This window comes from Lampetra fluviatilis, chromosome 35 (assembly GCF_964198595.1).
Source record: "Lampetra fluviatilis chromosome 35, kcLamFluv1.1, whole genome shotgun sequence".
NCBI lineage: Eukaryota > Metazoa > Chordata > Hyperoartia > Petromyzontiformes > Petromyzontidae > Lampetra > Lampetra fluviatilis.
Window position 1 is genome coordinate 6,599,733 of NC_136309.1, and position 26,559 is coordinate 6,626,291.

General features: G+C 47.0%; 1 protein-coding gene and 13 non-coding genes across 15 annotated transcripts; all 14 read left to right on the forward strand.

The window, feature by feature from the left end:
* The first annotated feature begins 301 nt into the window (after positions 1-301).
* SLC26A11 (solute carrier family 26 member 11) lies at positions 302-15,780 on the forward strand. Of its 2 annotated transcripts, none has more exons than XM_078872858.1 (17): positions 302-1,796; positions 3,610-3,852; positions 4,780-4,972; positions 5,634-5,719; positions 6,870-6,949; positions 7,670-7,809; positions 8,780-8,955; positions 9,321-9,393; positions 9,667-9,717; positions 9,914-9,974; positions 10,330-10,385; positions 10,819-10,959; positions 11,665-11,792; positions 11,904-12,018; positions 12,568-12,728; positions 13,667-13,751; positions 15,144-15,780. In XM_078872858.1, the coding sequence occupies exons 2-17, from the start codon at positions 3,610-3,612 to the stop codon at positions 15,176-15,178; spliced, it is 1,824 nt and encodes a 607-aa protein (XP_078728984.1). In that variant the 5' UTR covers positions 302-1,796; the 3' UTR covers positions 15,179-15,780. The 2 variants fall into 2 exon arrangements, with proteins under 2 accessions (XP_078728984.1, XP_078728983.1); XM_078872857.1 differs by having other exon boundaries at positions 302-1,791.
* A 6,051-nt stretch (positions 15,781-21,831) lies between these two features.
* Positions 21,832-21,904, forward strand: TRNAV-CAC (transfer RNA valine (anticodon CAC)). Its single transcript has one exon. It is a non-coding gene; the product is annotated as a tRNA-Val (tRNA).
* Positions 21,905-22,052: 148 nt separating this feature from the next.
* Positions 22,053-22,125, forward strand: TRNAV-CAC (transfer RNA valine (anticodon CAC)). The gene has a single exon. It is a non-coding gene; the product is annotated as a tRNA-Val (tRNA).
* Positions 22,126-22,589: 464 nt separating this feature from the next.
* On the forward strand, positions 22,590-22,662 carry TRNAV-CAC (transfer RNA valine (anticodon CAC)). The gene has a single exon. It is a non-coding gene; the product is annotated as a tRNA-Val (tRNA).
* A 347-nt stretch (positions 22,663-23,009) lies between these two features.
* Positions 23,010-23,082, forward strand: TRNAV-UAC (transfer RNA valine (anticodon UAC)). Its single transcript has one exon. It is a non-coding gene; the product is annotated as a tRNA-Val (tRNA).
* Positions 23,083-23,227: 145 nt separating this feature from the next.
* On the forward strand, positions 23,228-23,300 carry TRNAV-CAC (transfer RNA valine (anticodon CAC)). The gene has a single exon. It is a non-coding gene; the product is annotated as a tRNA-Val (tRNA).
* A 145-nt stretch (positions 23,301-23,445) lies between these two features.
* Positions 23,446-23,518, forward strand: TRNAV-AAC (transfer RNA valine (anticodon AAC)). The gene has a single exon. It is a non-coding gene; the product is annotated as a tRNA-Val (tRNA).
* Positions 23,519-23,865: 347 nt separating this feature from the next.
* On the forward strand, positions 23,866-23,938 carry TRNAV-UAC (transfer RNA valine (anticodon UAC)). Its single transcript has one exon. It is a non-coding gene; the product is annotated as a tRNA-Val (tRNA).
* Positions 23,939-24,418: 480 nt separating this feature from the next.
* On the forward strand, positions 24,419-24,491 carry TRNAV-AAC (transfer RNA valine (anticodon AAC)). Its single transcript has one exon. It is a non-coding gene; the product is annotated as a tRNA-Val (tRNA).
* Positions 24,492-24,636: 145 nt separating this feature from the next.
* On the forward strand, positions 24,637-24,709 carry TRNAV-UAC (transfer RNA valine (anticodon UAC)). The gene has a single exon. It is a non-coding gene; the product is annotated as a tRNA-Val (tRNA).
* A 145-nt stretch (positions 24,710-24,854) lies between these two features.
* On the forward strand, positions 24,855-24,927 carry TRNAV-UAC (transfer RNA valine (anticodon UAC)). Its single transcript has one exon. It is a non-coding gene; the product is annotated as a tRNA-Val (tRNA).
* A 464-nt stretch (positions 24,928-25,391) lies between these two features.
* Positions 25,392-25,464, forward strand: TRNAV-CAC (transfer RNA valine (anticodon CAC)). The gene has a single exon. It is a non-coding gene; the product is annotated as a tRNA-Val (tRNA).
* Positions 25,465-25,609: 145 nt separating this feature from the next.
* On the forward strand, positions 25,610-25,682 carry TRNAV-CAC (transfer RNA valine (anticodon CAC)). The gene has a single exon. It is a non-coding gene; the product is annotated as a tRNA-Val (tRNA).
* A 145-nt stretch (positions 25,683-25,827) lies between these two features.
* Positions 25,828-25,900, forward strand: TRNAV-UAC (transfer RNA valine (anticodon UAC)). Its single transcript has one exon. It is a non-coding gene; the product is annotated as a tRNA-Val (tRNA).
* Positions 25,901-26,559: the final 659 nt, after the last annotated feature.

The window sequence follows — 26,559 nt, forward strand, 5'->3', positions numbered from 1 at the left end:
GAGGAAGGGAGTGGGGGGCGGAGGTGGGGGAGAGAGAGGTGGTGGGAGGGGGTGGGGGGGGAGAAGGGTGGGGGGGGAGAAGGGTGGGAGGGGAGGGGGAGAAGGGTGGGAGGGGAGGGGGAGAAGGGTGGGAGGGGAGGGGGAGAAGGGTGGGAGGGGAGGGGGAGAAGGGTGGGGGGAAGAGGGGGGGGGAGAAGGGTGGGAGGGGGGTGGGAGGGGAGGGGGCGAAGGGTGGGAGGGGAGTCGGAAGGAGGGAGGGGGTTGGGAGGAGGGAGAGGGCCCCGGTCACGTGATATCTGGATCCACGTTGAAGGCTACGGGCGACCAAATTGAGCATCCGCGTCCTCTTTTTTTTTCAGCAACTACAGAGCAGCACAACCACAGAGCAACACAACTACAGAGAAGCACAACTACAGGGCTACACAATCACAGAGCAGCACAACCACAGAGCAACACAACTACAGAGCAGCACAACCACAGAGCAACACAACTACAGAGAAGCACAACTACAGGGCTACACAACCACAGAGCAGCACAACCACAGAGCAACACAACCACAGAGAAACACAACCACAGGACATCACAACCACAGAGCAACACAACCACAGTACATAATGACAGTCCACACACCTACACAACTACAGTACGCAACAACTTTACACAACACTCCTACAAAACACAACTAGACATAACTGCAGTCCACACAACAACAGTACACACAACAACACAACAACAGTACAGTTTAACACGTGGCCGGCTTTCGCGAACAATATTAATAATTATCAACGTCTATGGGTTAGATCGCGTTACTTATAAATGTGTCGTAACCCTCCACCACCCGACACGGCCAATCAGCAAAAAAGTGTCACGTTGACTAAAGACAAAATAGTTCACTGCTTTAGCCCATCGGTGTGTTGAAGCGTGAAACCACAACATTTAAATTTTTTTTTTTACACACAACAAGACAGCAACAAAACACAACTACACAACAAGCGACTTGAGTACACAGCTACACACAGAGACCTCACAGAGGGACACAATCACACACATCAGCATAAACTCACACTTGCTTCAATCACACACCCACTATTAACACAATCGCACTCTACCAACACACCACCAACACCTTTATTCACAATCATACTACCAACACACCACTAACACAATCACTCACACTGCTAACACACTACCATATTATACACTATTAACACAACCACTCACACTGCTAACACACTACCATACTATACACCACTAACACAATCACTCACACCACTAACACACTATGAACACAACCACTCACACTGCTAACACACTACCATACTATAGACTATGAACACAACCACTCACACTGCTAACACACTACCATACTATACACTATGAACACAATCACTCACACTGCTAACACACTACCATACTATACACCACTAACACAATCACTCACACTGCTAACACACTACCAACACACTATGAACACAACCACTCACACTGCTAACACACTACCAACACACCACTAACACAATCACTCACACTGCTAACACACTACCAACACACCACTAACACAATCACTCACACTGCTAACACACTACCAACACACCACTAACACACTATGAACACAACCACTCACACAGCCAACACACTACCATACTACACACCACTAACACAACCACTCACACTGCTAGTCCACTAACCAGGCGACTGACACGGTCACACCCCATGACCACTGCCGCACCCAGGAGACGCTGACCCCCCCCTACCCCAAACCCCCCACACTCGGAGCGAGACGCAGGGGAGGTGAGGTGAGTGACTGTGTGTGTGAGTGACATTGTGTGTGTGATAGTGTGTGTGTAAGGTGAGTGACTGTGTGTGTGTGAGTGTAAGGTGAGTGACATTGTGTGTGTGAGTGACATTGTGTGTGTGATAGTGTGTGTGTAAGGTGAGTGACTGTGTGTGTGTGTGAATGACATTGTGTGTGTGTGTAAGGTGAGTGACATTGTGTGTGTGTGAGGTGAGTGACATTGTGTGTGTGTGTGTGAGTGACATTACGTGTGTGTGTGAGTGTAAGGTGAGTGACATTGTGTGTGTGTGAGTGTGTGAGTGACATAGTGTGTGTGTGTAAGGTGAGTGACATTACGTGTGTGTAAGGTGAGTGACATTGTGTGTGTGTAAGGTGAGTGACATTGTATGTGTGTGAGTGCGTAAGGTGAGTGAGATGAGTGACATTGTGTGTGTGTGTAAGGTGAGTGACATTGTGTGTGAGTGAGTGGCATTGCATGTGTGTGAGTGCGTAAGGTGAGTGAGATGAGTTACGTGAGCGAGCCGAGCGATGTGTGCGATTGAGGTGAGTGAGTGATGTTATTGACAGAGGTTGAGTGAATGAGTTGTCAGATGTCTCTGACAATTCGGTGGGAGATGTCCGTGCGATCCTCTTGTGCTTTGACGTTGCACAAGAACTCGTCCGTAGGCGTGGTTGTTTGTATTTATTACGCTTTAAGTGGACGAAGCACACTTGCAGAAAAAAATAAGTAGAAAAAAATGCCAAATGTTCTCCAAGTTTAGACGAACTCAGCACGTTTTTTGTTTAAGCAGGCAAAATCTGCACCGGTTTCAACCTTCTCGGTCTCATTAGCAGAGTGACCAAAAAAAATCACCACATTCGTTAATAGCACTGGCCTTAAAGGGAAATACGTGTAACAGGACACCACTAAACTTGACACGATGGAGCCTGATGATGATGAACGGAGTGAGATACTGTATGTTAAACACATGCTGCTGGATTACATCATAATGGCAGCACGAACTTAACTTGGCAAAGACAGTGGAAGGAAAACAACACTTTTGAATAGGTTCATAGTCCGCGTGAAGTCCATTGTGATTGAGGAATATGCTCAGTGCATTTCACGTGGTTGGATGAATTGTTAAATATTATCCATGCTCGTTGAAATTGATCTATGGGGATGTGAGTTTCTGTACCGTGTGACTTTGCTGCCTCTGGAAGGTCCTGGCAGCATATTTTAAATTGGCCACGTGTTTAAGAATTATCATGCACGTACAGCATAGAAGGACATCATTTTTTATTTTTTGTAAATTGGTAAATGCGGAAAGGCAAAGCTTGGCGAGTCGCGCCAAATGGAGTTTGGGAAAGCTTGACATAATGCCCTCACTACTTTTCTTCATCCACTGTGAGCAAAGCAGATGGCATGTATTTTACTGTTAATACACCCGCAGTATTAACCAGGGCCGCCTGCCGGTCGCGAACTTCTAACCTCTGCAGAAAGTGGCAACAACGCTTACGCTGTGGGCCGTGTCACCGCCCCGACCCTGACAGCAGACCGCGGTGGTTGTACGCGAGTGGTGGGGTGTACGTGAGCGGTGGATGAACGTGAGTGGTGGGTGTACGTGAGTGGTGGGGTGTATGTGAGTGGTGGGTGAACGTGAGTGTTGGGGTATATGTGAGTGGTGGGGTGTACGTGAGTGGTGGGTGTACGTGAGTGGTGGGGTGAACGTGAGTGGTGGGGTGTACGTGAGTGGTGGGGTGAACGTGAGTGGTGGGGTGAACGTGAGTGGTGGGGTGTACGTGAGTGGTGGCGTTTCCTTCTCCGTGCGTGTGAGATGGCGGAGCGGTGCCACGCTGGTCTCGCTCGCGCTCTCGGGCTCGCCAGGACCGGCGTCGCGTCCGTAGCGCGCTGCTGTTGCCCACCTGGCCGTGTGCGTGGGCTGCTGCCCCCGCTCGCGTGGCTGCCAGGCTACACGCTGCGCTCTGCACGCATGGACTTGGTGGCAGGGCTCACCGTGGGCCTCACCGTGGTGCCTCAGTCCCTCGCCTACGCGCAGGTGGCCGGCTTACCCGCGCAGGTAAGGCTGCGGCAGAGGTCGCAAACGGGTTTTGATTCCTTACCCGTACCCGTACCCGGCCGGGTACGGGTACCCGTTCCCTACCCGTACCCTACCCGAAATGAGTGACAAACGGCTACTCACCAGTGACTCACGGCCTACCCGTACCCGTACCTGGCCGCACCAGGGTCGCAAACGGGTACCCGGCCAGGTACGGGTAGCCGGTTATTGGGTAGGGTACGGGTATCGGGTACCCGGTTGCGACCTCTGGGCTGCGGTCGCCCTCCACCTGTTCCCCCGCTCCCCCCCCCCCCCAGGATCGCATTTCGGTGGCACGTCCAGAGAGGCCGACCTGGCTTTTGTTTCGATGAGGCCTGATGGACCGCACACGGGGGGTGGTGAGTTTCGTGGACCAGAGCACCGTGGGCACGCTGAATGGGAGGCGTTTCGAGACGTGTCCGCGAAAGGCGTTGCGTGCATTTGTCAAGTCAAATCCTGACCTGTGAACCCAGCGTCAGATGTATTTTTCTGTACGGTGCATGGCTTATGCTGCTTTATGCTGGTTGTGCTGCCACTGAGAGGTTGTGTGTAATGTTCTGCTTCATGCATATGTTGGTGTTCTCTTGTGAGAAGCTTTCAGCTGCAAAGAGTTTACGTTTTTTAAAATAATTGAGACCAACATATGTGTTAATGACAGATTTATTATCCCGAAATTATTTTATTTCAGGACACTGGGGTAAGGACATGAATACTTATGCCCTTACCCCAGGAATTCATAATGACACATTGCAAAACAATTATAAGGAGAATCACGACATGGTGCCATTTCTAGTTGCTGAAAATCCCTTGTTTTGTTGAAGCAGTGCTCGGAGTCTCACTCGGACTGTGTGAAGGTGAAAGGTGGCGCAGTGGGTTCGTGAGCGAGGCTGTGCATTCCCCCTGCTGCAGTACGGCCTCTACTCGGCCTTCATGGGCTGCTTCGTGTACTGCCTGCTCGGGACGTCGAAGGACGTGACGCTGGGCCCCACGGCCATCATGTCACTCGTTGTGTCGGTGTACGTGCGCCGCGACCCCGTGTACGCCGTGCTGCTCACCTTCCTGTCTGGCGCCATCCAGCTGCTCATGGGGATCCTTCGTTTGGGTAGGGACCGTCACTGTCGCCTGAGATCTTGTAATATGCCTGTGGAGACGCGCAATGGCGGAGCCAGGATTTTCAGGTAGGGGGAGGGGGGGTAACCCCTCCTGCAATGAAAAATGATAGAGGAGTTGTTAGTAAATAAGGACTTGTCCCTTGCTTTTTATTCGACGCCGTGTGCGGCGATGGTGCAGCCACCGATCGAGGGTTGAATTCGAACCGCGTTGTGTGATCGGCATCGTGCTCGCTGAAGGTGTTTGCCTTCAGGGAAGTCGTGTCCTGTATACGCAACTGCGCACAATTCTGCGAGTCACTTATAACCGCTTTGCTGTTACTTATTGCCAATTATGGACTCGGACTATTGTCCTATCATCTCATAGAGTCCCTGGCACGTAATAATATGCTACACAGTGGCAGTGGGGGTCGCAAAATGCCGATTTATTACTAATAAACCCCAATGATCCGATCGAAATTATGGATCATTGGGGGGGGGCACGTGCCACCCCACCCCCCCCACTGGCTCCGCCAGTGGAGATGCGACTGTTGTTGTGCATGTGAACATTTAAACCTTTAGAATGCAATGCCGCAGTGTGAATATTAAGCTGCTGCCAATGTTCTCAAGGAAATTATTTCTCTTGCAATAATGTGGTCTTCTTCTTTTGTTCAGGTTTTTTGGTCGAATTCATCTCCCTCCCTGTCTTGAAAGGATTCACTTCCGCTGCTGCAATAACGATTGGATTCAGCCAAATTAAGGTAACTGCTCAGTTATGGTAACTGCTTCACTGAAACTTGTCCTGAATGTGCATTTGTGCGTCTGTAAAAAAAGGCCAGCGCCGCAATCAATAAGTCTTGTGTCCTAATGGGACAGAGGACCGACTTGTGTTACTCTCGACGTATGACTAGTGCAGGGGTCGGAAACCAAAACAACAAACAAATTCGGTAAAAAAAAAATTTCAAGAGCTGCAATGCACGTGAATACGAGACAGTCCTTCAAAAATAATGTTGCGAAACAGTCCTTAATGAGTCGCATGCGGCTCCGGTGCCGCAGGTTCCCGATGCCTGCCCATGAGGTGTACTTCCATGGTGAACTGTACTTCCATGGTAAACTGTACTTCCACGGTAAACTGTACTTCCATGGTGAACTGTACTTCCATGGTGAGCTGTACTTCCATGGTGAACTGGACTTCCATGGTGAACTGTACTTCCACGGTAAACTGTACTTCCATGGTGAACTGTACTTCCATGGTGAACTGTACTTCCATGGTGAACTAGACTTCCATGGTGAACTGTACTTCCATGGTGAACTGTACTTCCATGGTGGACTGTACTTCCATGGTGAACTGTACTTCCATGGTGAACTGTACTTCCATGGTGAACTGGACTTCCATGGTGAACTGGACTTCCATGGTGAACTGTACTTCCATGGTGAACTGTACTTCCATGGTGAACTGGACTTCCATGGTGAACTGTACTTCCACGGTAAACTGTACTTCCATGGTGAACTGTACTTCCATGGTGAACTGTACTTCCATGGTGAACTAGACTTCCATGGTGAATTGTACTTCCATGGTGAACTGTACTTCCATGGTGGACTGTACTTCCATGGTGAACTGGACTTCCATGGTGAACTGGACTTCCATGGTGAACTGGACTTCCATGGTGAACTGGACTTCCATGGTGAACTGGACTTCCATGGTGAACTGGACTTCCATAGTGAACTGGTCTTCCATGGTCAGGGGTCGGCAACCAAAATAACAAGAAGAGCCACTTTTTATTTTAATTGCAAGCATTCAGAGATGTGTTTGGTTGTTTGTTTTACAGCAGTTATATTGATGCCGTGCATCTTGAGCACATTGTGTATTTAGTCAAACTTTTGTCTGTTGTGTGTTTTGCATCTGGTTAGACACTCCTCGGACTTAAAGACATCCCTCAGCAGTTCTTTCAGGAGGTGTATTACACGTTTTCCAAAATCGCAGAGACCAGGTGAGCATCATATTCCTCCCTAAGCCAGCAAGCACATCCTGAAAATAAATTTTCGTTAAAAAAATTATCCTTTTTACACGCTTTCTTTTAACTCACTGTGTCTGTTGTTGTCATTGTTGTCGTTGTTGTATCCTCAAATCTTGTAACTCAATTTTTTAACCCACTTTCCAACGTGGTATCGACTGCAAACTTGGTATACTTATGTCATACAAATGACAATACTATATTCTATCACAAAAAATATATATATATATTTTTTAAACGTACTTTTTTTTCTGTTATGTTTCGTTTTGGGTCTAATTGTCCACAGTCAACTGACGTTGACTGTAATTGGCCACGGTCCCTTACGTTATGGCAAGCTTCGGGGCCACTTCCTGGAGTCGTGGAGTTCTGCCATTACTAGTACATTTCATAAAATGTACTAGTAATGATTCAGTTCAGTACATGGCGTGGTGCTGGCCACCTAACCCCACGTATGCCGTGCCAGCTTTCATAGGTGCTCGCTAATAGCACTTGCCCCAACAGTCTGTTAAGGCTACACGGGGGATCTTTGTCTTGGTCACCGCCAACATGAGTGCAGAGCTCGTTCGGGGCCTCTCCTAGCACGACTCGAACAAAAATGCGTATCTGATGCGGTGTGTAATTGTCAGCAGGGAACTTTCGTCCACATTCTTCATGGCTATGCAGGCATCGTTTGACCCGTGTGGTGTGCGCTGTCAGACTGGCAGATGCCTTGCTGGGCGGGAGCTCCCTTCTGCTGCTCATCCTCCTTCGCCTGATTGCCGCACGGTCCCCCTTCCCACCGCCCATTCCTGTCTCCGTTCGTATCAGCAATAGCATCACCTCTATTTTCGGGACAGGTTTGTGTTCTTATTATCCAGGTCAATTGATGTTATCGGAGGACTGTTTTTGTGAATACGGTAATTCCCCGATTTACACCCTCCCGCTTTGCGTACTTTCACTCGAACATACTAAGCTTATTGATACCCGATCCCATTTTGCATACTGTGGTACCTCGTCATAGCATACTCGAGATTTAGGAACTTAACTATGAAGCCCCAATTTTTTTACGTTCTACGGCGCATTTTAGGTGCCAGATGCCGCCGAATCATTCGCATCTCTGATTGGCTATAATCACTTTCATGTGTACTCTCTTATACAAGTGTAAACTATTTTTTATATAATAAACAACTGATAATACATATAGTATACTAAACAAGGTAATATATCTTAATATATCTATAAAATAGACTTACTTTTCACACCGATCGTTTAACAGTATAGATGCGCAATGGGTTATCGAGCATCCTTTGTTTAGGTACTGTACCACATTACAATCCGCCATCCCATCTCTTTGCTTAGATTTACATTCTGGTTTTAGGAACGCATCCTGGGCATAAACCGGGGTATGCCTATATCATCTTAAAATACATAACATTGTATTAGAAAGGGTTTTCCCCTTTTTTCTGGCAACAAAACTGACACCTTTATACGGTGGCTCTAGGAAAAGCTGTCTCTGGTGTGGACCAATCAGTTTCAAGGACAATGCATAAATTATCAGAGTATTGTTTTTTGTTTGCATTTTATTGCAAGTATTGTGGTTAATGTTAACATGATTTCTTGCAAAAGGTATCAGTTTTGTTGCCAGAAAAAAGGGGAAAAACCCTATTAGTATATTTTGGTACTGGCAAAGGAGGCCTCATGATTGTATTAGAACATAGAAGATTGGTAAATGTGGGAAGGTGGGATGCGAAGACTGGCGCTCTGGAAACCGTGTCCGTGTCAATGTCTGTGCTTGACAGATAAGCGTTGGCCGCGTGTGTGTTTCAGTGCGCAATGCGGTGGTCGTCCTGGCCGCCGCGCTCGTGGCGTTTGCCTGCGAGAGCCAGAGGCTGCATCCCTTCACCCTCACGGGGCACATTGCCGAGGGCCTACCCCCGTTCCACCCTCCTGCCTTCTCAGAAACCAAGGAAGGCACATTCATCCCTTTTTTGCAGATCGTCAGGGTAGGTCACCGTGTCGGAGAGTGGCTGTTGTTCCAGATCCAAAGCACGATATCCAAGCCAGTTACAGTGCTCCAGAGGGCGCAAACGGGTTTTGATTCCTTACCTGTACCCGTACCCGGCCGCACCAGGGTCGCAAACGGGTACCCGTACCGGTACCCGGCCATACCCATTCCCTACCCGTACCCGGCCGGGTACGGGTAGCCGGGTATCGGGTAGGGTACGGGTATCGGGTACCCGGTTGCGACTTCTGCAGTGCTCCCCATCCCATAGTTTCATTCAATTTGATGTCTTCAGTATTTTATACATCTTGCTTTAAGTGCGGAAATATGCAAGTATTACACATGGCATGTAACCTGCTGTTGCAGGACCTGGGGTTGGCGCTGTTGGTCATTCCGCTGCTGGGCTTCCTGGAGAGCATTGCAATCGCTAAAGCGTTTGGTACCCTTAAAGCATACGAGCAAATCGCACTCGCACAGCAGTGCCACTCCACCACACACACAACAGTACCCTCACCAACACACACACATAACAGTACCCTCAACCAATATGAACCAACACAACTTAAAATGTCATACAGAACAAGGATATTTTTTGTCCGTTTTGCTAATTGCATACTTTTAACGTTCAGTTTGAGTTGGTGTTGTCGCTGGATGTTCACCTCGTTGTGAAAGTGTGGGAGACTTGCCCGCTGTGTTGCTGCGCTCTTTCCAGCAACGAAGAACATGTACAGGATCGATCCCAGCCAGGAACTGATAGCAATAGGTAAGCAGAGGTTTGGGTACACTGACACGGACTGTAGCACCACTACCAGCAACAACATGGCCTCACGAGCACATATGTTTGGCGTCACAAGCATTGCCTTTTACGAGAGCTGTTGGCTTGTTAAGCGGTCACTGGCCACGATGGTCAGCCGTGTTGCTTTGTGCCTTGTTAAGTTGGTCACGTGTGCCTCCCTCAGGCCTCACCAATGTTCTGGGTTCCTTCACCTCCTCCTACCCCGTCACAGGCAGCTTTGGAAGGTGACCTACACGAACCAGCACTGCTTCATAGCATCAAAACTTCTGATAACAAAGGCACAACTATGACATAATCTACTTGTGCAATATATTACTGTATTGCAGTATCACACTAATGCCACTTTAACATATAACAGGGCGTGTGTTCCTCTCAGACACTTATACATCGAGAAATTCTCATCCTCCAGCGGTGTCGATACGCGTCCACAGACACTTATCGCCCCTATTACATAGCCTGCTTGTGGACTATGAAAGCAGCACCAATGCGCGTCCACACTGGGAGGTCCGACACCGTGACACCCAGACCTTGTGCGCGTGGCCTCGGCCGCTCTGACACAAGCGGAACTCTGTGTTGCAGAACCGCGGTGAATTCCGAGACGGGTGTGGCAACACCCGCTGGCGGCCTTGTTACAGGTATGCACAGGGGGCAGGGCCTCGCCATCTTCGTAATGCAGTCAACATTGATGTCTATGCATGTGTCTGGAGCAGTGGTACGAGATTTAAATTCCGCAGAGTTGAGCAGAGTTGAGCCCGGTTTGTACTTTGATGGGTTACTAGCAGTGGCTTGTCAGGTGATGTAGGCACAAGGCAGTGAGGTGGCCAGGAAATGGCAGTGGTGTTTAATGTCACCCCCTCATAGAAGTGTTTTTTCCTCCGGGTATTCCATTTATCTCCCACGTGCCGCTCAGATTACCATTCCACTTTCCGTAAGAAGATGGTTTTGCAACTGTGTGTAGCGGTGCCACTGAGCAGCTTGTGCCAGTTTGATAGAGGCTCTTTCCCAGTGTACACCTCTGTGGGCCTTGCTCGCCCCAACTGCCGTGATGGTGCTGGTGACTGCGTGCAGGAGCTGTGGTGCTGCTGTCGCTCGCCTTTCTCACGCGGTGGTTCTACTTCATCCCCAAGGCCGCCCTCGCCGCCGTCATCGTTTGCGCCGTGGCGCCGCTGTTCGACTGCCACATTCTGTGGAGGCTTTGGAAAATAAAAAGTGAAGCGATGTTTGTGTTCCACCGCGTCACAATTTGAAATGACAGTGTTTTAAATCTCGGGGCTCAGCTCTCTTTTTTTACAGCCCTGAGCTAGTGGTGAAATTCTGCATTTTTTGGGAGGATCGAATCTATTCAGAGAACAACAAAGCTTACAATACATGCATCGAATCGTCCATGTGAGAATCGATTGTTTCGGACATCTCTGGATTGCAATTGGTGCACGTGTATCCTACACTGACTGGAATGGCTACATTCACCTCCATAACAAAAAGGAATGAATTATTTAATTATGATGCGACAATGGAACTGCATGGGGGCATCCTGACAGGCCAAGTTCATCGAGTTGCTTGTTGACCATCATATTCTCACCTCCTTCACAGTGGATGTTAATGGTTCCATGATGTCATTCGAAACAAGATGAAGCGTCATGATCCAAATAAATAAAACATTCCTTGCAAAGTACTTAATTGGCAAACACATATAGCATTCATCGTATGCTACTAGGGATATTACCAGATCCCTCCTGAGAAAGCACGGTTGGCTATGTATGGTTCGAATGAAGTTCACTATACATAAGTATATGCAAAAGGAGTTGAGACTCGGGGAGGCTGTCCTAAGTAAATAAGTAATGTACGTTTAGCTGCACCTTGTGGCTTTCTGCTTTGTGGCAATAACCCTGAGTGCTCTGTTTCCCGCTCCTGCAGAGTCAGATGCATTGGTGTTTGTGCTGACATTCGGGCTGTGCCTGTGGGAGATCCCGTATGGGCTGCTGGGAGGGGTGGTCGCATCTCTTCTGCCCCTCCTGTACCCACTTTTACGGCCACATCTCCACGTGAGGGAGCTACGCTCACACACCGCACGCACACGACACATGCACAGCGCACAGAGCACGCACAGCACGTACGCACGCACGCACAGCCTCCGATGCCGCCCCCATATATAGGCGACGCGTGTGGAGGCAGATGTGCCGGCCTCGGGGGCCCTGGTGGTGGAGCTGCAGTGCGGCCTGTGCTTCCTGGCTGTGGAGCACCTGCGTGACGAGCTGCTCGCCCTGCAGGGTACGCATCGCGCGCCGCCTTCGTTTGAGCTCCTTGGGCCCAGCGGTGCGATAAGCGCCATTGGACGTTATTATTTTCAGTGGGCTGTGAAGGTTCGAGAAGCAAGTGGTGAAATTGAATCCGAGTGAACTGTTCGCCGTCGTTTAGAGAAGTGAGCCCACCTGAGATGCTGCTATTTGAAACGAGCAATTAAAAAGTTATTTCTTGATGGCTAAACGAAACTTTTACTTACCAGGTAAAGCCCACTGAGAAATTGGCATTTTTCAGAGGCTACTTGGCTACATGTGAAAGCTCATTAAAAGTGGCTTATCATAGGTGGGAATTTATAGTGGTAGTCAAATATTCTAAACATATATTTGTAAATGTGGAGGGCAAAACCGGAGAACCTGAAGAAAACGACCAAGGGGAGAGAACTTGTGAACTCCAAATATATCATCAGGGTCAGGATCGAACCCACGACCTCCTGCCTTCCAGGCGAGGGAGATACAATCTCTCTAGCACGTGCATTGTGAGTAACCCCTTACCCTGGCTTCGTGTGTGTGTGCGCAGCGCCTTGCTCTGCCATCCCCGGACCCTGCTCGGCCCCACGGCCGGTGGTGCTGGACTGCAAGGCCGTGTACATGCTCGACTACTCATCCGTCTGCGTTCTGCGGGATCTGCTGCTCAACTTTCACAGCAGAGGCTCCCACTTGCTGCTTGCCTGTCTGCAGGTAGTGGGCTCCTTACTGTCACATTCTACTTGGGACTACTGTCAAACACACCTCCACTCTGGAGATAATCACCGTGCCGGTGCATGTTTGGAATTTTATTGAGAGACAGCTGCACATGTGGATTGCGCAGCGCATGCAGTAAAGTACGTGGGCTTGGGCAGGGCACGTCGCTAGGTGGATGATGGCCGATGATCGAGAAGATGTGGTGATGACCAAGAAATGGAATGCATTCGAGGGGATGACCACCGGGGAGATGGAACGTTTAAATTAGCTACTGTGCATGTGCTAGGTGGATTGCACCTCCGACTAGCACGGTTGGCTCCGTACGGTGCAAAACAAGTTCAATATACATACATTGTTACATTGCAGAACCATGATAAACAGTGACGCATTGAATTTCGATTTAAAGCTTTCGTGACTGCAGGGATTCATCTTCTTGGTTATTTCGGTAAAGTCACGTTGAAGGGAAATAATAAAATAATAAAAATTAAACATAATAAAATACAACTCTCACGACATTTCGGCCACAACGCAAGCAGCCATCAGACCTGTTCTTCACCTGAGGAAGGCTGCTTGCGTTGTGGCCGAAACGTCATGAGAATTGTATTTTATTATGTTTTATTTTTATTATTTTATTATTTCCCTTCTACGTGACTTTACCGAAAGAACCAAGAAGAGTGGCGCATTGGTTAGGCCTTCATCCAGCAGTGGATTGATCATGGCTCATGATGGTGATGTTTAGCGAGTGCTTTGATTTCAATGTTTCCATATATCTGTGATGCTCTCTCTTGTTTTATTCCTTGACTTTTGCTTTTTTGCTCCACAGCGTTTGTCCATAAGAGGCGAGTCTCTCTTGACCTTGAGTTTCTATGAGCTCTCACCTGATCACAAGTGAAGACCTTACGTGCTTTATGTTTGCGGTGGTGTGTTTTGTGCAGCCGCAAGTTCTTGACGTTCTGTGTCGTTCCGAGGTTGACTGCGAGCCATTTGCAAGTGTGGAGATGGCAGAAACGTGGCTGTCAGGTTTGTATGCATTTTTTTTTATCCCTCGAGAGCGACAATTTACCTGCCTGTTTACTCGTGGTATATCGAATCATTAAGTAATAACCAATCTTAATTTTGGAGCTTTCGTGACTGCAGGAATTATTCTTTAGTTATTTCGGTAAAGTCACGTATAAAGATAAAATAATAAATTAAATAATAGCATACTACGACGTTTCGATTGCAACACAAGCAATCATATAAAAGAAATAGCAACAAAAATCTAACCAGAAAACTATAGACAGACATATAAGCAGACAGACATCATAAAGATACACAGAGAGAGAACACGTATCGGCACAAAGAGAGAGGTCGTCTCTGTGACGGGGCCTTAAATATAGAGATGGGGCGGGGGCGGAGAGGTTATTTAATTTTAGTGTGTCTTTCTCCTAATTTTTTTTAGCATGTCCACTCATTGACATGCACATTTTTTCTCTGCCCCCTCCCTCTCTCCGCCCCCGCCCCCTCTATATTTAAGGCCCCGTCACAGAGACGACCTCTCTCTTTGTGCCGATACGTGTTCTCTCTCTGTGTATCTTTATGATGTCTGTCTGCTTATATGTCTGTCTATAGTTTTCTGGTTAGATTTTTGTTGCTATTTCATTTATACCTGATGATGATAGCTTGTGTTGCAATCAAAACGTCGTAGTATGCAATTATTTAATTTATTATTTTATCTTCATACGTGACTTTACCGAAAGAACCAAAGAATATGTAATAACCATTATGCATCACATCATACGGGGGCTGAATAGTGTCAAGATAAAATGTAGTGAAAATCCAATAAACTTACCTTGCAAAAATGCGCAGATCCAATGCTTTCCGATGCCCCAAAGGTCCGCAACGTCCTAAGTTCTGCAGGGGTGGAAATCACGAAATGTGTGATGTAGTGACTTTATCGTTGCGTTATCCGAGTCGCGTAACTAACTTATTGAAGTGTGGCGTTCAGCTCGTCGCTTTCTGGGTGGCTTGAGGTAGGATAAAAACAAGTGTAAAGGCAACATCGAGGATTGGCTGTTGAAATATGTGAAGAGACTTTTTGCTATAAAACTGCAGTGACCACAGAATTGACATTTACAACATATTAATAATTTTGCTGCAATGTTACTTAGAGCGGCTTTCAGACACAAATCTTCACATGCAATACCCTTGACTGGAGCGTATTGTTTAAAATCACTTGCAAGTTACTGTTGTTGGATTCTATACACCGTCAATTGTGTACGTTGCATTGGTGTCTTTTGACGGCAGTCGTTTTAAATCTGTCATTTTGCTGCCAGCCCTAACTTGATATTGTGTTTGCAGAGCCAATCTCTGGCTGTGAATGACTCTTGATCTTTTGTCCATGTAGAATAACAGGACTGCCTTTTTTTTCAGAACAAGAATGCAAAGAAGAGAGAATATTACATTGAGTTACTGAAGAAATTGTTTTAAATTTTACCCTGGAACACGAAACTTTTATACATTATGTTTTATTGTGTATACATCTAGAAGCTAATCTTTTAATGTAATGTATTAACCTGTGAGACTGTGTGATGCTGAAATATTTTTGCACGGAAATTACACAAAAGCTGCAACAACATTCTTGTCACTGTCGATATTACTGTAAAATAAAGGTAAGCTTATGGCTAAGGCCAATGCAATTTGTTTGTGCACTTTGCCTCCTCGAGACGAAAATTATGGGGCAGTTATGGGGCAGTTGTGGAGAGAGTGGAGTAGTTCCCATACCTGGGCAGTGTGCATATGACCAGCTCTGGTTTGGCAGCAGAGGTGTCACTCCGAATCAGTCAAGCAGCATTATCATTTCATCAGCACCATAATGCTGTGTGGAATCTGCCTGGTCTGTCTCTCCATACAAAGCTCTTGGTCTTCTCGTCCACAGTCATGGTGTCCCTTCTCTATGCTTGTGAAATGTGGACCCCTCTAACAGACCGTCGGCACTGGTTAGAAACATGCAGACTGGCCTGTCTACGATTCATCCTGGCTTTATCCAAAGCTCTGCCCCCCCCCCCCCCCCAAATAAAACATGCTTCAAATCGCTTTAAACTATTGTCATTGTAGCGCGTATTTAATATGGCGCTGCAATCTGATGTTGTAGGAGAAAACATTTATTAAAACGTCTATTTAATTAAGTAGAACGTGTCTGTATTTATTTAAAGTTGCGCATTTTGATGTGACGTCACATTTCTCAAACCCCCCCTCCCTCGTCACATCGTCACAAATGTCTGACCCCACCCCCCCGTGCGTGACGTCATTTATGGACGGCCCCTAAGGACCTTGAGACCCCCCCCCCGGGGTTAGTGGCTCTAGCGCCACCGTGTGGCCACCACGGGGGCTGTAGCGCCACCGTGTGGTGGCCACCACGTGGTACGACTGTGCGGTGCCCACAAAGTAGCGGTACATCGTAGAGGTGTTGCGCAACTGTTACGGCTGTCCGAGTGGGTTCAATGCATATGCCGCGTCAACTCATACGGTTTACGCCGTATTCTTGCACAGGGAAATCGAGTTGTCAGGTTCATGCGGCGTACAGCCGTGTAAATACGGGTAACAATAACGAAAGTCGTACGGCCAAATACATAAAGTGGTGGGACAGATTTTGTTTTTACTCCGGAGAGTCGCGCGTTCCCGGTAGCAGCCGACAAATTTGATCCGCAATTAAGACGCTTCTCGGTACAGATCATGCGCACAGGCTACACGTTACTTCCACACCCGATTTTACAGCACACAAGCCACGCCATAGCACAGCGGTAGTGGGGGGGGGAGGGGGGGTCAGCGTTTCCTCCTGCGACGAAGAAGGCGAAAGTAGCGACGTCGACAGGCAGACATTTGAAAGAGTGGAAGAGCCCGACCTATGGCTCCCAGGGCAGTACGCAGGATGAGTGTTTGTCTGTGCTTCTCCGTTGTGATGGGGCTTTGTAGGATGAACGTTGAGATGTATAAGGGGCGCGGGGTGAACCTTACAAGGTCTGAATTGGTCTGTAATAACAAGAGGCCGTCCATAAATGACGTCACGCACCTAGGGGGGGGGGGGTCAGACATTTGTGACGATGTGTGAGGAGGGGGGGGGGGGTTGAGAAACGTGACGTCACATCAAAATGCGCAACTTTAAATAAATATAGACAACACGTTGTACTTAATTAAATAGACTTTTTAATAAATGTTTTCTCCTACAACATCAGAGTGCAGCGCCACTACAATGACAATAGCTTAAAGCGATTTGAAGCATGTTTTATTTTGGGGGGGGGGGCAGAGCTTTGTGACGTCATATTTGAGGGGGGTCTGACTTTTTGTGACGATGGAGAGGGGAGGGGTCAAAAATCGTCCAAAATCGCGTGACGTCATTTATGGACGGCCCCTAGGGCACTGTAGGGGGGGGAAAGGTGGTGCCAGTCATCTCAGTCGACCCATGCGGCACCTGTTGGGTCTGCCCCGTGACCTCCTGTCGGCGGGCGTTCGACACTTCACGTGGACTCAACGTGCCCCTAGCCTGGCACAAGAGCCGTGGTGATATCACCGCCACTTAGTAGCGAATGGCGATTGTTATTTTTGTTGTTGGCCTATAACTATACACGTGTACCAGATGGCAGGCGTCACCACGCATTGTAGTCGTTACTCCACGTGCCCACCAAGAGGGCAACACGAAACAACGCGGTGAAAATAAAAATTACGATCGAAATCTCCGCGACCCATTTGCACTGCGATTCTCTATTAGCTCACGGATTTTCATGTAAAAAATAAATAAAACCAACTGTGGCTACATCCCACGCACGCTGGCCGAAATGTTTATATCATTGAAGATCCGATTGAAAATCGGTGCTGAGTTCAATACTATGCAGACCTTAACTTTGTGATTTGCAGTTCCCGAGAAGCACTCTATATTGCCCCATGTTAAGAGATAGGGAAACGGTTCGAAAACGGGCAGAAACATTTTATTTGTAACCAGACACATAGTTTTTTGTTTTATTGAAGTGCACTTCAAATTTGTGCTTGTGAAGATGATCTTTTTGTGATTAACGTAGTTGGAATAGGCTCATGTCATTAAACTATGTTGTTACAGCACAGGTATGCAAGGGGTTTCCATAGTGTAGTGGTTATCACGTTCGCCTCACACGCGAAAGGTCCCCGGGCTTGAAACCGGGCGGAAACATTTTACGTAAAACCTAAAAAAATCGTGTTTTATTTAAAGTGCACGTAAAATGTGCCCTCATGAAGGTGATGAATTCATCGTTCTGCATTGTTGGCATAGGTCTATACCAGTGCAGTGTGTTGCAACTTAGCAAGTAGGGCAAGCAGTTTCCGTAGTGTAGTGGTTATTTTCGCCTCACACGCGAAAGGTCCCCGGTTAGAAACCGGGCGGAAACATTTTACGTAAAACCCCAAAAACTCGTGTTTTATTTAAAGTGCACGTAAAATGTGCCCTCATGAACTTGATGAGTCCTAACACGCGAAAGGTCCCCGGTTCGAAACCGGGCGGAAACATTTTATGTAAAACCAAAATAAATCGTGTTTTATTTAAAGTGCACGTAAAATGTGCCCTCATGAAGGCTCAATACGCAAGGCAGTCTTGGCCACTGATGACTCTTCACTTCGCATCACATGGCCGTACCACCGAAGCCTTGCCTCAAGCATCTTGTCCGCAATGGGGGCCACACCAAGTCGCTTCCGAACGTCTTCGTTCCTGACACGATCCCATCGAGTGAGCCCGAGGCTCCATCTGAGCATCCTCATCTCCATGGTGTGGAGAGCTTGTTCGTGTACAGTTGTGGCTGGCCAGCACTCGGATCCATAGAGTGCCACCGGTCGGACGATGGTCTTGTATATTTTTCCCTTCAGCCTATCCGGCATTTTCCGATCACAGAGGACTCCGGTGACTTGCCTCCATTTCATCCACGCCGCATTGACTCGTGACCTCACATCAGTCGTGATGCTACCATCTGAGCTGATGGTGGAGCCCAGGTACTTAAAGTCCGTCACTTTCTTCAGATCTTCTCCGTCAATACTGATGGTGCCGTCGGTTTGGGGGCCACACTCCATATACTCCGTCTTTTTGATGTTGAACCTCATCCCGTTTTCGTCCAAACGTTCCTTCCACAGGCGCGTTTGTCTTTCCACTTCTCCTCTCTCTTCATCTGAGAGGAGGACGTCATCCGCGTAGAGAATTGACCATGGAAGGGGCGTGTGCAGGTCGGCAGTGATCGTGTCCATGCACAGGATAAACAGGAGTGGTGACAGGGCCGATCCTTGGTGCACTCCAACGCTGATGGGAAATGGCGGTGATATGCCCACTGCACACCTGACTGCACTGGTGACGTTCTTGTATAGGAGTTGCACCCAATGCACGTAGGTTTCAGGGACTCCATGGGATCGAAGCGAGTGCCAGATGAGGTCGTGGGGGACCCTGTCAAATGCCTTTTCAAGGTCGAGGAACGACACGTGCACAGCTTTGTTCTTCTCTCTGTGCCTCTCCAGCAGAAGCCTCGCCGCGAATATGGCGTCCGTAGTGCCACATCCTTTGACGAAGCCGCATTGGTTGGGTGATAGGGTGATGATGTTTCTAATCCTCGTGTCCAAAACTCGCTCAAAGATCTTCATCGCATGACACAGGAGCCGGATTGGCCTGTAATTCGAGCATTCTGCCACGTCCCCTTTACCCTTCCAAATTGGAACCGTCGTGCTGGTCGACCAGGCTTCTGGGACCTCACTGGTGCTCGTGATGGTGCTGAAGAGCTGGGTAAGGAGGGCAGCACCCTGCCTGCCAAGGATCTTCCAGGCCTCAGCAGGGATATCGTCTGGGCCAGTCGCTTTCCCATTCTTCATTCTCTTGATAGCTTGTTCCACTTCGGTGATTGTGATAGGTGAAACCGGACCGAGGACGTGTTCAGCGCTAATAATAGGTGGGTGGGGAAATTCCTGGTTGCAGATTCCAGAGAAGTAGTCGCTCCAGCGTTGAAGGATGGCGGGCGGGTCTCTGAGAGCGCTGTGATTCTCATCCTTTATGCATTTGACCTGACCAATATCCTGAGTCGAACGATGGCGCGCCTCTGCCAGTCGATAGATCTTATTGGCACCTTCTGGGGTGTCCAGTTCAACATACAGTTGGTCGTATTGAGCTAATTTCACCGCTGCAACTACTCGCTTCGCTGCCGATTTGCAGTTTCTGTATTGTTGGTAATCCAGATCTGCGAGCGTTTGGCGCCACTTCTTGAAAGCTAGCTTCTTCTCTTTCACTGCTAGCTGAACTTCTTCGTATCACCACCATATTTGCTTGTCAATGAAGTGTTATCCCGGCTTAGTTAGCCCCAGTGCTTCCGTTGCTGCTGTGCACAGTTGGCCGGCGAGATCTTCCCAAATCGCATTCGCTGGTCGGTTGGTGTTCACGTCAATCTGATTAAAGGCGACTCTCAGCTGATCCTTGCATTCCTTCATCCGCCACCACTTAATTCGCTGCTGTCCAGTTGTTGGTGGGCGATGTCGCTGGCCAATGTCCATTTTTATGTCCATGACCAGGATGCGATGTTGTGGGGCGATGTTGTCCGATGGTATGACTTTAGTGTTTGTCACCGTTTTCAGCTTATCCCGCTTGACAAGCCAGTAATCAATTTGAGTTGATCTCCCACCACTGGCGTACGTAATGAGATGGGACGGTCTCTTCTTGAAGAAGGTGTTGGCGAGGACAAGATCATGGGCTTCCGCAAAGTCCAGGGCTCGGTTTCCCTCATCGTTCCGGGTACCATATCCTTGGCCACCATGGTTTCGAGGGTATCCATCCCGGGCGCTTCCAACGTGTCCATTTAGGTCTGCACCAATTACTAACTGCTCTTCTCCATTTATCGATTGCATGTGTCCATCAAATTGTTCTCAAAATTCCTCCTTGGTATCTGCTGGGCAGCCGGGCTGCGGCGCATAACAAGATACCACCCGGAGGCGTAGGTCGTTTGAGTCGATTTCGATGGACATGAGGCGGTCGGAAACACGGTGGACGGCCACGACGTTGTCTCGTAGATTTTGGCTGACTGCGATTCCAACGTCGTTCTTGGTGTTTCTTTCACCGTTGTAGAACAGTTTGTATCCTTCTCCAATCTCCCTGGCCTTTGCTCCACTCCACATCGTTTCTTGGATGCATACGATGTCGATACGACGGGCCTTTATGGCAGCTGACAATTCTCGACTTCTCCCTGTCAATGTTCCGATGTTGAGTGTTCCCAGCCGTAGTCGGACTAACTTCTTTAGCCTGTCCCATCCATGAGCAGGTAGCCCTCGTCCACTTCTCGCGTCGTTTGGGCGAGGACGGCGCGCGTTTCCCCCGGGGGGCCCCCTAGCTTGTTCCAAGTTGATTTAACGTTGCCATAGATGCGACACAGAAATACTTTGGCCGGTGAGTCGCACCATCTGACGCCAAAGACCCTCACCGTTGGTTGGAATCCAGCTGGCACCGCGTGGAGGTGGTGATGGGATTTTACCGGCTGAAACCGGGCGGAAACATTTTACGTAAAATAAAAAAAAAATCGTATTTTATTTAAAGTGCACGTAAAATGTGCCTTCATGAACTTGATGATTTCATCATTCTTCACTGTTGGCATAGGTCTATACCAGTGAAGTGTGTTGCAACTTAACAGGGTGGACAAGCTGTTTTCGTAGTGTAGTGGTTTTCACGTTCGCCTCACACGCGAAAGGTCCCCGGTTCGAAACCGGGCGGCAACATTTTACGTAAAACCAAAAAAAATCCGTGTTTTATTTGAAGTGCAGGTAAAATGTGGCCTCATGAAGGTGATGAATTCATCATTCTTCACTGTTGGCATAGGTCTATGCCAGTGAAGTGTGTTGCAACTTCACAGGTTTGCCAAGCAGTTTCCGTAGTGTAGTGGTTATCACGTTCGTCTCACACGCGAAAAGTCCCCGGTTCGAAACCGGTTGGAAACATTTTACGTAAAACCAAAAAAATCCGTGTTTTATTTAAAGTACACGTAAAATGTGCCTTCATGAACTTGCTGAGTTCATCATTCTTGACTGTTGGCATAGGTCTATACCAGTGAAGTGTGTTGCAACTTAGCATTTAGGACAAGCAGTTTCCGTAGTGTAGTGGTTATCATGTTCGCCTCACACGCGAAAGGTCCCCGGTTCGAAACCGGGCGGAAACATTTTACATAAAACACAAAAAAAGATTCGTATTTGATTTGAAGTGCACGTAAAATGTGCCCTCATGAAGGTGATGAATACATGATTCTTCATTGTTGGCATAGGTCTATACCAGTGAACTGAGTTGCAACTTAGCAAGTAGGACAAGCAGTTTCCGTAGTGTAGTGGTTATCACGTTCGCCTCACACGCGAAAGGTCCCCGGTTCGAAACCGGGCGTAAACATTTTCCGTAAAACCCCAAAAAATCGTGTTTTATTTAAAGTTCACGTAAAATGTGCCCTCATGAAGGTGATGAATTCATCATTCTGCATTGTTGGCATAGGTCTATACCAGTGAAGTGTTTTGCAACTTCAAAGGTTTGCCAAGAAGTTTCCGTAGTGTAGTGGTTATCACGTTCGCCTCACACGCGAAACCGGGTGGAAACATTTTACGTAAAACCCCAAAAACTCGTGTTTTATTTAGAGTGCACGTAAAATGTGCCCTCATGAACTTGATGAGTCCTAACACGGGAAAGGTCCCCGGTTCGAAACCAGCCGGAAACATTTTACGTAAAATCTAACAAATTCGTATTTTATTTAAAGTGCACGTAAAATGTGCCTTCATGAACTTGATTTTTTCATCATTCTTCACTATTGACATAGGTCGATACCAGTGAAGTGAGTTGCAACTTAACAGGGTGGTCAAGGGGTTTCCGTAGTGTAGTGGTTATCACGTTCGCCTCACACGCGAACGGTCCCCGGTTCGAAACCGGGCGGAAACATTTTACGTAAAACCAAAAAAAATCGTGTTTTATTTAAAGTTCACGTAAAATGTGCCTTCATGAACTTGAGGAGTTCATCATTCTTGACTGTTGGCATAGGTCTATATCAGTGAACTGAGTTGCAACTTAGCAAGTAGGACAAGCAGTTTCCGAAGTGTAGTGGTTATCACGTTCGCCTCACACGCGAAACCGGGTGGAAACATTTTACGTAAAACCCCCAAAACTCGTGTTTTATTTAGAGTGCACGTAAAATGTGCCCTCATGAAGGTCATGAATTCATCATTCTTCACTGTTGGCATAGGTCTATACCAGTGAAGTGTGTTGCAACTTAGCAAGTAAGACAAGCAGTTTCCGTAGTGTAGTGGTTATCACGTTTGCTTTACACGCGAAAGGTCCCCGGTTCGAAACCGGGCGGAAACATTTTACGTAAAACCAAAGAAATTGGTGTTTTATTTAAAGTGCACGTAAAATGTGCCTTCATGAACTTGATGAGTTCATCATTCTTGAATGTTGGCATAGGTCTATACCAGTAAAGTGTGTTGCAACTTTGCAAGTAGGACAAGCAGTTTCCGTAGTGTAGTGGTTATCACGTTCGCCTCACACGCGAAAGGTCCCCGGTTCGAAACCGGGCGGAAACATTTTACGTAAAACCCCAAAAAATCGTGTTTTATTTAAAGTTCACGTAAAATGTGCCCTCATGAAGGTGATGAATTCATCATTCTGCATTGTTGGCATAGGTCTATACCAGTGAAGTGTTTTGCAACTTCAAAGGCTTGCCAAGAAGTTTCCGTAGTGTAGTGGTTATCACGTTCGCCTAACACGCGAAAGGTCCCCGGTTCGAAACCGGGCGGAAACATTTTACGTAAAACCAAAGAAATTGGTGTTTTATTTAAAGTGCACGTAAAATGTGCCTTCATGAACTTGATGATTTCATCACTCTTCACTGTTGGCATAGGTCTATACCAGTGAAGTGTGTTGCAACTTAGCAAGTTGGACAAGCAGTTTCAGTAGTGTAGTGGTTATCACGTTCGCCTCATATGTGAAACCGGGTGGAAACATTTTACGTAAAACCCCAAAAACTCGTGTTTTATTTAGAGTGCACGTAAAATGTGCCCTCATGAAGGTCATGAATTCATCATTCTTCACTGTTGGCATAGGTCTATACCAGTGAAGTGTGTTGCAACTTAGCAAGTATAACAAGCAGATTCCGTAGCGTAGTGGTTATCACGTTCGCTTTACACGCGAAATGTCCCCGGTTCGAAACCGGGTGGAAGCATTTTACGTAAAATCTAACAAATTCGTATTTTATTTAAAGTGCACCTAAAATGTGCCCTCATGAACTTGATGAGTCCTAACACGGGAAAGGTCCCCGGTTCGAAACCAGCCGGAAACATTTTACGTAAAATCTAACAAATTCGTATTTTATTTAAAGTGCACGTAAAATGTGCCTTCATGAACTTGATTTTTTCATCATTCTTCACTATTGACATAGGTCGATACCAGTGAAGTGTGTTGCAACTTAAAAAGGTGGACAAGCGGTTTCCTTAGTGTAGTGGTTATCACGTTCGCCTCACACGCGAAAGGTCCCCGGTTCGAAACCGAGCGGAAACATTTTACGTAAAACCAAAAAAAATCGTGTTTTATTTAAAGTTCACGTAAAATGTGCCTTCATGAACTTGATGAGTTCATCATTCTTGACTGTTCGCACAGGTCTATATCAGTGAAGTGTGTTGCAACTTAGCATTTAGAGCAAGCAGTTTCCGTAGTGTAGTGGTTATCACGTTCGCCTAACACGCGAAAGGTCCCCTGTTCGAAACCGGGCGGAAACATTTTACGTAATACCAAAGAAATTGGTGTTTTATTTAAAGTGCACGTAAAATGTGCCTTCATGAACTTGATGAGTTCATCATTTTTGAATGTTGGCATAGGTCTATACCAGTGAACTGAGTTGCAACTTAGCAAGTAGGACAAGCAGTTTCCGTAGTGTAGTGGTTATCACGTTCGCTTTACATGCGAAAGGTCCCCTGTTCGAAACCGGGCGGAAACATTTTACGTAAAACCAAAGAAATTGGTGTTTTATTTAAAGTTCACGTAAAATGTGCCTTCATGAACTTGATGAGTTCATCATTCTGCATTGTTGGCATAGGTCTATACCAGTGAAGTGTGTTGCAACTTATCAAGTAAGACATGCAGTTTCCGTAGTGTAGTGGTTATCACGTTCGCTTTACACGCGAAAGGTCCTGGGTTTGAAACCGGGTGGAAACATTTTACGTAAAACCAAAGAAATTGTTGTTTTATTTAAAGTGCACGTAAAATGTGCCTTCATGAACTTGATGAGTTCATCATTCTTGAATGTTGGCATAGGTCTATACCAGTGAAGTGTGTTGCAACTTGGCAAGTAAGCCAAGCAGTTTCCGTAGTGTCGTGGTTATCACGTTCGCCTCACATGCGAAACCGGGTGGAAACATTTTACGTAAAACCCCAAAAACTCGTGTTTTATTTAGAGTGCACGTAAAATGTGCCCTCATGAACTTGATGAGTCCTAACACGGGAAAGGTCCCCGGTTCGAAACCAGCCGTAAACATTTTACGTAAAATCTAACAAATTCGTATTTTATTTAAAGTGCACGTAAAATGTGCCTTCATGAACTTGATTTTTTCATCATTCTTCACTATTGACATAGGTCGATACCAGTGAAGTGTGTTGCAACTTAACAGGGTGGACAAGGAGTTTCCGTAGTGTAGTGGTTATCACGTTCGCCTCACACGCGAAAGGTCCCCGGTTCGAAACCGGGCGGAAACATTTTACGTAAAACCCCAAAAACTCGTGTTTTATTTAGAGTGCACGTAAAATGTGCCCTCATGAAGGTCATGAATTCATCATTCTTCACTGTTGGCATAGGTCTATACCAGTGAACTGAGTTGCAACTTAGCAAGTAGGACAAGCAGTTTCCGTAGTGTAGTGGTTATCACGTTCGCCTCACACGCGAAAGGTCCCCGGTTCGAAACCGGGCGGAAACATTTTACGTAAAACCCCAAAAAATCGTGTTTTATTTAAAGTTCACGTAAAATGTGCCCTCATGAACTTGATGAGTTCATCATTCTTGACTGTTCGCATAGGTCTATACCAGTGAACTGAGTTGCAACTTAGCAAGTAGGACAAGCAGTTTCCGTAGTGTAGTGGTTATCACGTTCGCTTTACACGCGAAAGGTCCCCGGTTCGAAACCGGGCGGAAACATTTTACGTAAAACCAAAGAAATTGGTGTTTTATTTAAAGTTCACGTAAAATGTGCCATCATGATCTTGATGAGTTCATCATTCTGCATTGTTGGCATAGGTCTATACCAGTGAAGTGTGTTGCAACTTATCAAGTAAGACAAGCAGTTTCCGTAGTGTAGTGGTTATCACGTTCGCTTTACACGCTAAAGGTCCTGGGTTTGAAACCGGGTGGAAACATTTTACGTAAAACCAAAGAAATTGGTGTTTTATTTAAAGTGCATGTAAAATGTGCCTTCATGAACTTGATGAGTTCATCATTCTTGAATGTTGGCATAGGTCTATACCAGTGAAGTGTGTTGCAACTTGGCAAGTAAGCCAAGCAGTTTCCGTAGTGTCGTGGTTATCACGTTCGCCTCACACGCGAAACCGGGTGGAAACATTTTACGTAAAACCCCAAAAACTCGTGTTTTATTTAGAGTGCACGTAAAATGTGCCCTCATGAACTTGATGGGTCCTAACACGGGAAAGGTCCCCGGATCGAAACCAGCCGGAAACATTTTACGTAAAATCTAACAAATTCGTATTTTATTTAAAGTGCACGTAAAATGTGCCTTCATGAACTTGATTTTTTCATCATTCTTCACTATTGACATAGGTCGATACCAGTGAAGTGTGTTG